Source organism: Symphodus melops, assembly GCF_947650265.1.
Source record: "Symphodus melops genome assembly, chromosome: 3".
Taxonomy (NCBI): Eukaryota; Metazoa; Chordata; class Actinopteri; order Labriformes; family Labridae; genus Symphodus; species Symphodus melops.
This window is the reverse complement of record NC_136693.1, coordinates 5,773,174-5,788,392: the sequence shown is the minus strand read 5'-3', so window position 1 is coordinate 5,788,392 and position 15,219 is coordinate 5,773,174. Positions and strand designations below refer to the sequence as shown.

At 41.1% G+C, this 15,219-nt stretch overlaps 1 protein-coding gene across 7 annotated transcripts in view; it reads left to right on the top strand.

Annotated features, from left to right (window-relative positions):
• Nucleotides 1-15,219, top strand: part of myo9aa (myosin IXAa) — a 100,640-nt gene that overhangs the window by 24,748 nt on the left and 60,673 nt on the right. For all 7 annotated transcript variants that reach the window (XM_079339539.1, XM_079339536.1, XM_079339540.1 and 4 more), the window contains exon 2: nucleotides 392-1,354. In XM_079339539.1, the coding sequence (XP_079195665.1) occupies nucleotides 479-1,354 (876 nt within the window). In that variant the 5' untranslated portion in view covers nucleotides 392-478. The remainder of the gene's footprint in view (nucleotides 1-391; nucleotides 1,355-15,219) is intronic.

The following is a 15,219-nucleotide window of genomic DNA, read 5'->3' as shown; positions in this document are numbered from 1 at the left end:
CCTGATGACTTATCCCTCATCTTCTATGAGTGTGCATGTCAGGCTTCAGCAGAATAATTTGGCCCTTTAGTCGATTACGTAATAGCACATGAAGTTTTTCTGTCATAAACTGACGAATTTCGTAATCTGCCAGATTGCAGAGGGCTGTGGCTGGGTTTTAGATTAATTGAATAGTTGGGGGAAAATGTAGCTTTTATTGTAGTTTGATATCAAAGATATGCAGTATCATTCCTGCTAGAAGTTTAGATTGCATTTTTTGTGATGCATACTCTATTTTGTTTTGAATTAAAGTGATCTATAATTTCTTCTGAATTTAGCTTTTTAACAGTTTTCAATGTCTTACCAATATTCAGGGTATTGATGAATCTTTTTGTCTCCCTGTTCTTCACAGTGGTGATGTCTTGAGTTGGTGGCCTCTCCAGCCCAGTGAAGGACGCGTCAGTGCCGGGCTGCTGCTAATGGGAACTCCTGCTCCGCCATGAGTACCCGTGATGGCGTTGGTGGCATGGGCACGCTTGGCCGGCGGCAGCGCTTTGAGAACTCAGAGTTCACTGTGCGCATCTACCCCGGCGCCCTGGCAGAGGGAACCATCTACTGTCCCATCAGTGCCCGTAAGACCACCACAGCCGCTGAGGCCATTGAACGCGTCATTGAGCGCCTGCAGCTTGACCGCACCAAGTGTTATGTTCTGGCTGAGGTGAAGGAGTTTGGTGGCGAAGAATGGATTCTGAACCCTTGCGACTGTCCCGTGCAGAGGATGATGCTCTGGCCCCGTGTGGCTCTAGAGCACCGCCCACTGTCTGGCGGCGAGGATTACCGCTTCCTTCTGAGGCAGAAAAACCTGGATGGCTCGATCCACTATGGTGGGAGCCTCCAGATGTGGCTGCAGGTCACGGAAGAGCGCAGGCGCATGATGGAACGAGGACTGCTTCCCCAGCCTGAGTCTCAGGGAGACCACGCAGATCTGTGCCGCCTGCCGGAGCTCAACGAGCGCTCGCTGCTGGACAACCTGCGCTCACGTTTCCTCCAGGAACGGATCTACACTTACATTGGAAGCATCCTCATCGTCATTAATCCCTTCAAATTCCTTCCAATCTACAACCCCAAGTATGTGAAGATGTATGATAATCATACACTGGGAGATTTGGAGCCACATATTTATGCTGTGGCAGATGTAGCGTATCACGCCATGTTGCAGAGAGAGAGGAATCAGTGCATCGTAATATCAGGGGAGAGTGGCTCTGGGAAGACGCAAAGCACAAACTTCCTCATTCATCATCTGACCGCTCTCAGCCAGAAGGGTTTTGCCAGTGGAGTGGAGCAGATTATTTTAGGGGCGGGACCAGTACTAGAGGTAAGTTACAACACACGTCCTGTGTTTTAGTAGAAATGTGTTGTTATTCTTTTGCTCTCTGCTGATGTAATCTGTGCACAAGAAACCAGATACTCAGCTTTGAGCCAGACTAAAGATACACATATGATGACTTGAGACTTGACTGCTGTGACACATGTGCTTGCCTTACACTTAAAGTCAGAGTAAAATCAAGTGAGTTTTTTTCTGGAGTTGGGTGGTCCTAAAACTCAGTCAGAGCTATTTAAAGGAGGACGTTTTCTCGTCTTGACTACAAACTCAAAATCCACAAGACAAGAGCCATTTTTATTTATTCTGGACTTTTTGAAATACTGAAACAGTTAAAAAGAAATCAGAACGTGAAAGGCAGACTTGCTCTTTACAAATGAACAGTTTTGGTGATATAGACTTGTCCTATGTATCTGGAGTGATGGATAAGAGACAAACTGTAGGTGACCTGAAAACACGATCTCCAATCTTTATTACTTCAGGTACGGTCTCAGCTGCCTGTTGATTCCTTTTGGTTTGGAGAGATTTACTCCTAATGTCATTAATCGACTGTTTCAAGACTTGACTTCGATGTGCTACATCGAGGACTCGCTGCTCTTGTTGATAACACTGCTGGGTCTTCATTGTTTGTTTGTGTAGTTTGCAACACAAGACGAGCCCTGTAACAACTGCAATCATAGTTTTTACAGTTTGCCTGAATGGACTCATCCCTGCTACGAGCCTCGCTCTGAATGGGTTTCTTTGTTGCTTTTTACACTAGTTACACAACACTGCTCAGCCTCAACTGTCTCTTAGGATGTTCCAACGTTTTGTCTGTCCCCAAACAGAGGTTTATTTTACATCAGTCCAGCTGTGTGGGGATTATATAGCACACAGAGGAGCTCTATCTCTGCAGCTGCCTATCAGCCTTACAGTTGTAGATTCTTGTTTTCTTGATTCCAACCATTTTTTCTCCCCACTACAGTGGAAAGATTGTCTCAAGGTAGACCTTGTCGAGGCCCGGCCAAAAGGTTGTGAAGGAAACTGCTTGTTTTCATATCACTCAAGACATTCCTCTCATATTCTTTGGCTTCTTCGGGGACCTGCCACTCTAATGTACTCCAGTCAAGAGTCTTTGACGAGTTCACAACCGCACATTGTTTTCTCATTTGTCTTCAACATCAACTGGCTTCCTCAAGGCTACATAACAGCTAATGACTGACTGCACAATACTGCCAGTCAGGAAGTAAATACTGGCTGCTTATTGACCAGCCTGTTGTTGTACTTTACGAGGGGTTGTATCGCTTACTGAAAAGATTTTTGATGACATATTTTTTAATACTAAAAGGTTTTTGCTAATTGGTTATTGAAACACATCTGTTCATTGACTGGTATACTTGCCGTTACCCAGGCTACAGAAATGTCTGGCCTCCTGAACGGTCCTTTTATTGGGTCCTTCCAGGATATGATTTAAATCCAAGAATGCACATTCAATCAGTAGTTTTAGCGCTAGGCTCCTGGCTAACATTAATTTCCCCTGGGCCCGCTTACATTGGTAACATTACCCCCCCAAAAAATAGGGTTAGATACATTTTACCGAAGCAACAACGAATCAAATGTGTGTTTTTGTTGCTTTAAAAGGTACTGGTGAGATTTTAGGCGAAAAATAAAATGCTCATTGTCATTATTGCTTCAAAGTCAGATGGATCATGTCGTTGCTAACCATCATGGGACCTATCCATGCGACTTGGACCCAGAAAGCTTGATCCCCCTTATGAGCGACCTTTCCGATACCTAATACAAAATAAGAGATACATGATACGCAATAAATGATACTTGAAACAGGACACAAGATACCACAATTAAGACAGTATCAAAGCCAGATAATAGTTTCAGGATCATAACAACTAAATAGCTTACTGTACTCTCCCCTGCAGCAGCCGTTTACACTTGGTTCATTGATAAAGAACAGGGCAGAGCTCAGAAATACATTCACATCTCCTGGTAGTTCAGCGCTGACTGTAAAAGTGTTATATGTCACCTAAGTAGTTAGAATATTGAAATAATAACCTCCCTCTTTACGGTTATGTTATTGAATGTTTTTGGCTTTATTGTCAAGTTAAAAATGGCAGCTGAGATGCCAAGTTCAAAGGTAACCAGCAAGAAAACACTCTTTGCAACAAGTAGCTCTACGCTGCGTTTCATTACCCTCGGTTGAGCAAACACAGTTCTCAGGAATGCCATTCATTGGTGTGTCTCTGAGGTTAATGTGTAAGAGCACTGGGTTAATCCTCAACGCAGCAACACGAGTGAGTAGTTTTGAGTGGAGAGGAGCGGCCTTTAATTGTTTGCACAGTGAGATTGCATATCGGTACGCCGGTGATTGATGCCAAGATCAGAGCCGTGGTGCTACTGCAGGGAGGAGGAACAGCAGCCAACATTACCTCATAGGAACACTTCATCTTCATTTCCTTCGTAGCTCACCATTCAAAACACGCAGTTCAGGAGGAGTCAGGTTCTTCATGCATCTGTTCAAGTCTTGTACAGTTATCAGCTTCATTAGTTATATTATTCCAGTGATGGTAAGGAGTTGAAGTCTTCACATCTTAATGTAAAGAGCTTTGAATGTAACCTTGAACTCTGCCACAGGACACTGGTTTAAAGATCTGTGCCTCAGTGGACTTGAAGGGCAAGTTCACCTCAAGTTACAAGCTTTGGCTAATTGTAATACATATGTGTGCACTCTTGTGTTATTTAACAATGTGTTGGACTCAATCGCACAGTGTAAAGCAGATCATGAATAAACTAGAAGAGTTTTGCAGGAGTTTAGCAAAGCGAAGCAGCCGTACGCAGAGCAGATTCACCCCGAGGCCTACAGAGTCAAGAGAGATCCTTCTTTATCGAGGATATCATTTACAAGAGGTTTTAGTCTTTTTGGAAACCAGCCAACAGCTGCAGCAGCGACGTGTTAAGATCCTGACAAGCCCTGTCGCTCAATCGCTCCAATTAATAGAAGTCAGCTTGAAGAGATGACATCAGAATTCGTGTTGTGCTGGTTAGATCAACATAGCGACTCACAGAGCTGTGATTTAACAGAGTTGTTATTGTTAGCATTTAAAGCAATTGGAGAAATGACAGGCTTCAATTTGGGGCTGAGGGATCAGACAGCTTTTGATTTGTCCTACCTGTAACACCTGTGGACTTGAACTGACCCCGAGGAACAAAAGACTACAAGGATACGTGACATACATCAAATATTTCACTTAAGCTCTTATCTGCTGCCTGTCATTCCTGACGCTGTTTACCTTCTTGGGCCAGATATGACTGAAATGACATAAAGTAATACATTTCTCTGAGTACATACCTGCACACTGGAATTTACTGTTTGTGTTCTCTTCAACTTTATGTGTCTCCATAGCTACATTGAATGTGTTATTCAGGAAGTTTTAACTTTCTCTTAAGCCTGATTCAGACAGCAGGATAAAAAAGTTTTGAAGTTCAATTTTTCTTTCCAAAAAATCGAGGGGTCTCCCGATTCAAGGCTGCCTGGAACCGATCAGTCGTATAAAGATCTGATCTTAACGTTCCTTATCTCCCCGGAGATTGCAGAGTACTCAAACATGTTTGATTTTTTAGATTTTAAAATCCTGACAAATGTGTCATGAAAGGGTCTGGCTGAAGTCATATATAATTACAAACACTGCGAGAGAAGAGGAAGAGAAGTGGTCAGTGGGCAGAAGTGGCGACCAGCGACAGGAGGCAACCCACACGGGTGAGCTGGACATCTGTGTCATATGACAGTGACAATCTTACCTCCAGCTCTCACTGAAGAACAATCTAGTTTGTCTTCGTCTCCACATTATCTTCACCCAAAAGGTGTTCGTTTCTTTTTTCAAATGTTATTTCCTCTTGGCGACAACTTTGTTTCCGTGAGGTCACATGAGGTGGTGCATTCCTCCACCTGGCATGACAATCTGTAAAATCCTGTCGTTTGTGATGTGCCATGATTTTCACATCATGTAGTGTTTGCATTCTTGAAATTATAGAGGAGAATATGTGTTAATATTCATCTTCATCTGTGGCATAGACAAACATCTGGACTCTATAGCATAGGGTGACAGGGAGCGATGAAGGAAAGATGTTACTGCAGACTTATTATTACAGTCCATTTGCTGCATGTTTCTCTGCTTGATGTCCATTTCTTTAACAGTGCTCATCAGTAATGAGTGGGTAGTGCAGAAAACTGGGGTCTTTTCTTTGCTGAATGTCTCTGAGTTTGCTTACATAACCCTAACACTTTTTAGTCTTTCTCATTGCTTTTTTTGAAGGAAGAGGGATCAGAGATGAATTAATCAAATATGGTTGGTTTCTGGATGGTTTTTAAATGGATCGCTGGTGTTTTTATTTGTTCTTTCCAGGTAGTAGGTAGTCATCATTTAGTGTGTAACTACCACACAGGCTCTGAATCCAGATGTCAGCTTGTTTTTCAGGTGTTGACCTGACATTTCAAAATGATTTAAAGCTCTTTCTGGTTTAAAACATTTTTAAACTTGTCTGTATACTTGAAGAATCAATACATAATATTTATTTTACCAGAGAAGTGGGGTCTTTTTTGCCCTTTGACTGTGCACCTCTTGATATGAAGCTAGACCACAAGATTTTTTTAAGTTGCTTGTATTTGGATTTAGGCTTTTTTACTCACCAGCATTTGTATTTTCAGAAGGAATCGTCTGGCGCATCTATGTTTCTGACAGTGATTTAAAGATTCCCTCGAAGGAAGTACGGTCATTTGCTTCCACATGTGGGTGAAGTGGCGGCTTAATAGAAAGTCAGCTGTTTTCTGCTCTCCCTCTGGGTCAGGAAGGGGAGTGTGGGGTTACCTCACGCTGCTCGCTCTGACCCACAGCAGCATCAGGGTCTGCTGGGAGGGGTGTCAGAGGGCATTAGTGCAGGAGAGCAGCTAATGGTGTGTGTGTGTTAGTGAGGTATTTCAGGGTCACACAAACCTGAGTTAAGGCTTGCTCCTCCCACTTCTGTGAAAAGATAATTAAATACTATACGTAGCCGACTAGTCGTCTTGGGAGTCTTCATAATTCATTCGTCTTTGCCACAGTAAGCTTCTGTCATGCTCCTCAATGTCCCCCTGACAATAGAAACACTCATCGTGAGTCAACCAAGGTCAGCAGTTTCCCCTCTCAGCATCTCTTGTGCCGCTACCTCAGTAAACGCACAGAAACTGCACGTGCACACTCCCACATTTAAAACTACCTCTCCAGAGTCCCCTCTAATACGGAGCAGGATTAGTGTGAATTACGAGATCCCCCCCTGAGTGGGCGGGGTCAATCAAGATTTACTCTGCCCTTATAGTGTTGTTTTTCTCAGTCTGGGTGGGAAACAAACCGAGGGACATAATCGAGCCTCGTCCTTTTTGTGAAGTTACACTTTTGTGTTTATTTGTGCTAAAACTTGGATGAACTGGCCGCTTACTTATTCCCTGGTGCAGTAAAATGTGTCCCATAAGCTTTTCTGAAGTGCACTGGGAGGACATGAATATTGCAGAGTACAAACTCACAGTAGCAGATTACACCAGCCCTTTATCACAGAATTGTTTGTTTGTTGTAAATTGAGAAAAATAGAGTCACTGTAGTTTCATAGCTGCTCCACTCCTCACTGTGGTTTGAGGATTATGTAACATAAAGCCATATGTTTGGAGTTGTTTGCTTTGGTTTGTCCCAGATGATCCGGGGAGGGTTGATCCGTCACGAATCATGTTCGCAGAGTTCTTAATTTAACTCCTTTGGTTTGTCTGTTTGTTATCTTCAGATTGCTTGTGTGTATAATTACTGTGAGCAGAAAGCCGAGGTCTGAAAATCACTTCTGCCCGTTGGTGTTCATCAACTCTTTCATCCATCATCTGGGAAAGCAAAACGTGTCCCAGAGGTTTAATTTCCTTTTTTGTAAAATTCTAACTTTTTCTATTTCATTTACACAATGTAAGTACTCTTTTATGTAAGTACTCTAAAGTTATAGGAGTGTTACTTTAGTCTTTATTTTCTATTCACTAAACTTCCAAATACCTATCATGTGAAGGAAGTTTAGCTGTCATCTATTTTCTGAAAACATTAATTGAACCCTTTAGTCTTATTTTGTTATGTTATGATGGTTGAGAAGTTATTTACAGGCCTCTTAAAACTGATAAACTGTAAAGAAGAACATCAGTGCATTAAGAGTGAATCACAACACACAACAATATGATTGTTCCATAGTGGCTCTTTTAGTTCTGTTTTAGACTTAAAATATGTTGTACTTTTCTGACCTCTGTTCATCTGAACGTTGCAGATACTTCTGTGATTGTCACTTTAACTATGAAGTCTGTTTTATTGGCAGAAGATGCTGTTTCTGTCGATAGAACAAACACATGTTTCTGTGCATGTATAGCAAACGTCCTTAAGAACAGCAAATAATTAAATGTGATTCTAAATAAACAGCTGTATCTGCAGAGACACAGGATGAGTCAGAGTGGTCACACTGTAAGACATTTCAAAAGCTGTTCGTCCACATTAGCATATGTCATGTTTCTATGAGAGAAGCAGCAGAAAGAGGATTTAAATGTTTGGACTGACAAGAAAATGTTGCCTGAGATCACGAAACCTTACATAAACAATTTGAAAGGCCTCATCCATCGATAGTGGACATGAATCATTGACTATTAGCTTTAAAGATCTGCAGTATAATTAACTAAAACACAATTTTTTCTGTGTCATTCTTTTTTCCCCTCAATAAACAGTTTATAGCCAAAAAATAATCAATTTACTTTAATACGCAACCAACAAAGGCAGACTCTTCTGACATCTGAAAACCCGGACTTCACAAATGTTCAGTATTTTCCTTGAGGAATAAATAAGTCGATGATAAAAACTGTTCAGTGTTTGATGAAATGACTTATTGTTGCAGCACTAGTTTATAGTATAGAGCTACGTACATGGGGTGGCTGTGGCTCAGTCAAGGGTTCAATCCCCACTCCTGTAGCCAAATATGTAAATTGGTGACACCTCATTGCTGTGGCATGTAAATATGTACGTTTAGATGAATGAATACTGATGGCTCTTGAATGTGGAGGTGTGACCCGCACTGTAAAGGTGCTTTGAGTCGCCAGTAGACTAGAAAGGAGCTCTACAAGCCCAAGTCCTATCACTGATTACTTGTTAGAGAAGAATTCAAGTCAAAATGGTCTGGTTTTGTTTTTTTCAAAGTGATGAATTCAAACGTCTGTCTCAGATTCTGTCAAATTAAAGAGCTGACGTTTATCTTGACTCTGTGCTAAGATCAAGGTTGGTAAATTCAACTTCAGCTTCTTGTCCAATGAAACACAAGACAACCCAGAACTGCATCTCCAGACTTTGTTAGAAGGAGGCCAACATCTCAAGCTGTTACTTCTCTGTCTGTTTGTGTCTTCATGTTGGAGCCAAACTCTTGTTTTCTGTGAATCACATGCAGACTGGTACCATGTGTCAGGGAGAGGGGAGCACATACTGTTCCTGCTTTGTTAACAATCAGGCAGAGGCAGTGTGTTGATTCAGCTTAACACTCGGGCTGCAACAGCTGGAGGTCAGAGCTCACAGAGAGAGATGAAGCATCAGTCTCAGAGAGGGTCGCAGTCATTGGATTCACTGGTGTGTCATTCCCAGAGTAGTGCTGACTCTAATCAAAGAGAGACTAAACCTGTCACAGGCAAATCTAGAGATTTATTCACTTGTTTGTTCATCAGTTCTCTAGAAAAAACTTTTTTAATTAAAGTTCTATCACTCTGGTCATTGGATGACTGGAACCAGTTAAATGTGTAAAACAAGAAAAAGGCATTATTTATCCTTTTTCAGCCGCGACACAGAATAATGAGGGGTTTTTCTATTTTGTTTATCTTTTATAAACTAAATCATTTTGGGATTTTTATCTTGTGGTTCCAATTAAAAAAAAACTGAAAGAAAGAAATGAAAAGGGATTCATCTTTATGACCTAAAAAAGCAACAAAAAGTCTCCAGAAATATGATTGATTCTTTTTGTTTTGTGCTGTCACAGGCAGCAGCAAATGTTGGGATTCTTTCAATAGTTGTTTGTTCAGTCAAATCACCAAACAAGCACAATCAGTCTGTTTGTTTTAGTCCAACTATTTAGAGACAGAATGAGAATGAGTTTTTCTTTAATCATACATCTTTGTAAAATGTACTAATGACTTTTTAACTCGTGGTAGCAATAAATGAGGAATCTGGTAGATATCATTTTTGACTGTGAGTGGTTTTTTGATGCATATTGACATATAATGTGTGCGTATGCGTGCGTGTGCGTGTGTGTCATAACACAAAAAGATCAAACTAGTCTTTCATCAGTGGCAGAAATCAGCTGCAGTCTGACAACGGGACTGTGTGTTTCCTCACAGGCTCTTTATTTATGCTGGAGTCTGCCAGAGTTTGCAGGTGCCTCGTCAGCATCAATACACACATACACACACACACACAGAGAGACACAGACACAGACACACACACACACACACACACACACAGAGTCAGCCTTTGCTCTCAGACTCGGACAGCTGCCCCACTGCCCTGATAACACCTGCAGCAGTGTGTCACACAGAGAAGAGACGGACAGAAAAGTCTTTATTCTGTTTGACGTAGAAGTCAAAAGTCTTCGTCAATAACACAGACTTTTTCAGTACCATTTAAAACCAGCGTTTGTCAGTGGACTGCACTTGATGATTACGTTGTAATTCGATGTTGAATGAAAATATTTATTTTGATTATTTCATTCTGATTTTGTTGATCTGTGCGCTGTTTTTGGTCCTTTCAAGGAGTAAAGGATTAAAGGAAGTTGAGTTGAAGTCTAATCTCTATTTTTCCTCTTTCATTTCTCTTGAATGTAAAGCACATGGACACACACACACACACACACACACACACACACACACACACACACACACACACACACACACTCCCTCTTCCCTCCCTTCTGTTGATGTGTTCATCTGCAGCTGTCCAGATGTTGCTTTTTTTTTCATGCTCATCCTTCCTGTGAAACGCCGCTCTGATTTTGTGAGTGAGCGGATGTTCGGGACTTGTGTTAAAAAAAAAAAAAAAAAGCTCTCTGTTGATGTTCAGTTATTTTCCCTCACTCCTCATAAGCTCTCCTCCTCCAGGAGCTGAAACAACAGAAACTATCTTTTGATGCTTTCTCTCAGAAACAGTCCTCTCTTTACAGACTTAGATTAAAACATTTTCAGTTTGATTGTTTGTACGTGACTATTTCCTTCCTACAACCCTGAAAATCATCGTAAAAATAGACATGAGAGAGCGCCTGTTTTCCTGCAGATATTCCATTGTCATGATTTTGTGATATCAATGAAGTCTGTTATATGAACTCTGCCTCACTCCTTTCTGAAGTTACATGAAAACGATGGAGGTGGCCTTTCTGCTGGTGTGTGTGTGTGTGTGTGTGTGTACTTTGTGTTCATCTATTGCTCCCCTTGTTGTCCAGATGTGGTGTAATAAAACCGCATGTAAAAAATCACACACATCTGGAAGGCAGCAGAAAACACTGATGTCAGGTCACTCATGGAAAGATGATCTCAGCCGTCCACGTGCTGCAGTGTGATCATTTTCCGTTAGTTCATCTTTGATTTCTTCAGAGTCAGGTGGTCATCTCCTCAGGCTCATACAGGACAGGGACATGAAAGATAAGATTTGACTTTTGCCCCCCGTGATTCGTTATCACTGCGGGAAAAGAAAAATGGAGCAATGGAGCATTGTTATAACCTTCCTTATTCTCGGCCCCTCCTGGTCTTCTGGTACCTATAGCGTCGTTTGTCATGTGTTACAGTAAGAAGACCTGCGTCACTGCTGACAGTAAATAATTAAACTCTGGAGATGTAAAGTGTTGTATCATGACTCATTCAATTTTTAGAATAGTGCCATTGAAGGGTTGTTGCAGTGCATTTATCACTGGAGTAATTCTTCCTTCCAGTCATATATATCAAAAAGCTTTTATCAAACAGCCCTTGTCTTTAATAAACGCAGACCCCAGGCTTACATCTTGAAAGAATTACGGCAGGATTATGGAAGTGACATTTCCCTTTGATGTGGTACACTTTTTCTCTCCACTATTAAACTGTTCTCATAGTGAGGCTAACGCTTGACCTTCTCAGGCTCTTTGTGGAAATTAACTTTTTATGAACAGGACAGTTAAGATCTGATGAAAAGAGGGTGTAGAAAATAAAAACGAGCTATCTAACAGGATGCAACACTGCTGAAATGGAGCCCTATGTTCAAGCTGGTTTTTATTTATCTTTTACATTGAACCAAATAGTACATGATATGTCTACATCGTTGTGTGACTTTAAACAGCATGTTCGTCATGATCTGCATCGACTTCCTGTGAACTGTATTAGATACCTAAAGGGAACTCTGGAGGGGTCGGAGCTGCTGGAAGTTTTAATCTTGCCAAATGGCAGACGTTTTGCCTAAGTTTGGCCTCCAACTCCTTTTTCTTCCTCTTGGTTTTTATCTTCATCTCCGTGTTCCTGTTCTTTTTTTCTTCTTCTCTTTCTTCTCCTTCTTCTATTCTCCTTCTCGTCTTTCTTGTCCTCACGTCGATAAGGATGTCCACTATGATGATTACATTATTGTTGATGTTGACTTTTCTAGAATCAGCTGTGCACCATATCATCCTCTAGTGCTTTTCCTAAAGCCAAAGTAGGTTTAGAAGAAGACATTGTAAACAAGGCAGCCGTCTATATATTGATGTTTGTTTAATGATTGATGTTTATTAAGCCTCTAGGATAAACACAGGGGATGTAAACATGACTGTTTGTTTTACAAAGAAGTACCCTTCACAGCAGTGATGTCACTGTTTTTAGCCCCACATAGCAGTCAAACACTCGGTCTGCTCGGCTTTAGGTGCCGACCAGAGTCCTGCTGTCAGTGTGTCTCAGGTCTGACTAATTGGATTGACCTCCTTTTTTTTCTCCTCCAGACCACGTGTCCTTAGCTTTAGTGTATTGATGTGCTAAGCCCCGCCCCTCACCTGTCTGCATTGTCTCGCCTCACTTTATCGCATTGTTAGCTTAGCGCTGCTCTGCTAATGCTTGACATGTGGCCTACATATGGGCGTGTTTCTGGAGAGACCACCTGTTCTGACTGTGATCCAAGATGGACGAGGACTTTACTAACCTGACCTGACTGTTGGCTAATTACAGGGAGGTGACGGCACAACACACACGCACACACCCTGATTCATCCTTCAGCTGAAGTTAAAGGTTAACAGGAGTTTATATACCTGAGTAATGTACTCCACTTGTCATAACAAAAGATAGCTTTCTTCACGGGAGGTGACGTACAGGTAACAGAGTGAGATGCAGAGCAAGGGTCGTTTTTCTAAAGGAGTTTATTTGATCTAAAAATGTGAAGCTAAATAAGGAGGACTGAATAATAAAACAGCACATTAAATTCTAATGCACATAGACATAACTTTTATTTTTACACAGGCATTATCTGTAACAGAAATCTCTATTGTTAGACTCCCTCACACAATAAGTTTAAAAGGTCATGTTTAAAAACGTCAGAGCTATAAGACGTCATAAAAATAACAAATCTGCGTCCTTACCATAAGATTTAGATTTATTCCCTGATAACTTAATGTTTTGTACAGTATGTTGACAGAAGTCTGTCAAACGTTAAAAGTTAAAATGTGTTTATCTTAGATTGAAAAAACAAGATATATAGAGACTTGAAAAGGAGGATTAATAATCCAGTTATCTTTCTGAGCAATCCATATTTAAATGATGGTTAAAATTGTAAGTCAGGAACAGCCCATGGTTTAAGATTTCTGATTAACTGAGGAGTTTAAGAACGTTAGGGTCAGGTACACCTGATGAGTATAAAGGATGAACTCTTAAACACAAACAATAACTTTGTTAAATGCTTCGATGGATATTTTTAATCCTGAAGCAATAAATCAAATGACATCTTTAATACAATCTGACAATTAAAAACAGGTCGAGATCAAGATTTATACCATTCTCTAGCTATCCTCCAAATGACTTTTCTCTTCTGATTCACTCTCAGCACTCTCTCTCTTTGGTTTTGTCACAGCAGGGAGCTGCAACAAAAGCTGTAAAAACCCACAGTGCAAAGCCTGCAGCAAGATATAAAGACTAACATGTAAAACTTGGTGGCACACAGTAAGAACGAGGACACTAGCGAAGAAGAAGAAAACAAATGGTGAAGAAGGTCAAAGGATTGACGTTGCCTTTAGAAGCAGAGTCTTGACTGAGCTTTCTTGGATATGACATCAGTGTTATTTTTCCAGCTGGACAATCCCGGCCTGCTGACTCTTAATAATAATTATAATACATTTGTTTTATGTAGCACTTTTCTAAATACCCAAAGACACTTTGCCAAAAAAACAAACAACAATCAAAAAACAAAACATAAACGATCAATGTACAGTAAGGGGGAAGGATGGGAGATAGTTGGGTGAAGTTGATGTTGCAGATGTGAGTTTTTAAAGACTTCTTGAAGGAGGGGAATGTGGTGGAGTCTCGAATGTTTTTTGGGAAGGAGTTCCAGAGGGTGGAAGCAGCAACGGAGAAGGTCCTGTCCCCCCTGGACCGATAGTTCCTGGGGGGGGAGAGACCAAAACAAAATCCCACCAAGTCATTTTACGTTCTTGTAGTGAAAACTGTGAGAATGAACAAACCTCTTTCTTCCAGGGTCTGTGTCCTTGTGTTGCCTCCTCACAGGTGCTGTTTGATCCTCTCTGGTTTTCTTCAATGATCACATGAATAAATGGAGAATCTCCAAACAACATTCACAGGCAGTTTAAAGTCAAACAGTGCTGACAGTGTCAGGTACACACATCAGATTTATTTATAGAAAGTTTCGAAGATTCAAGCCAAAATCCCTCAGATATGGCATATATTTACAAACCCAGCGAGACAAGTTGAATCGTAGCTGGCAATGAAACTCGCTTTACAACCAGCATGAAAATTTGAATACGAGGTGAGATCATAACGGAGAGATCGCAGAGCAGGAATACTAACAGACCAGATGCTTTCTTCTTAAATGTTCCAGTTTAACAGACAAAACTTGCAGCATGTTGTACTGGGACAGACGCAGTGTTTGTACTGTACGCTGTACTGGAGTATTTATTTTTCATACTGAGCTTTACTTCTTGCTCACTACATATATGAACAGTGTGCATTTAAAAGTTCACTCATCTGTATTTATTTGTCAGGTTTAGAAGATTCAACAGCATGTCGCATCAGAAGCTCAGTTGACATTTTTCTACAGGTGGCCCTCACTTGTATGAAGAAAGTTCTTCTTGGTCTCTGTAAGTTAGTGGAGTGTGAATTCGCCTCTGACTCTGCAGCAGGTTATCAAAGCTTTGCTGGTACTGTGAAAAAAAGAGTATTGACACAAGCTCCTGGAGTGAGTGGGCTTAGTGTTTGCTCTCAGAGATAGGCCTGTTTTCTTAATGGCTGAGCACATTTACTCAGCGCTTGTCAAACACATCCTCTGCAGGAGGGCAACCCCCCCCCCCCCTCACTACACACACACACGCTCATCACTATCAAAGATCAGAGCTGAGAGGAGTGACACAAAATCTGCACTCGAAAAAAGGCCCTTTGACAGCTTTCTCTGTTTTTACACGGCCAGTTGAATGCACAGAAATGTTGAAACATTGGCAATTAGTATTTCTTTCTATGAGACCTGGATCTGATTTTGTTGTTGCTGTCAGAGAGTTTGTGATTTTTTTAAAGACAGCTGCAGTACACAGTGTCATTGTTTGAAAATCACTATGAACTTTTTGTAAGTTTACTTTCTTTTTCC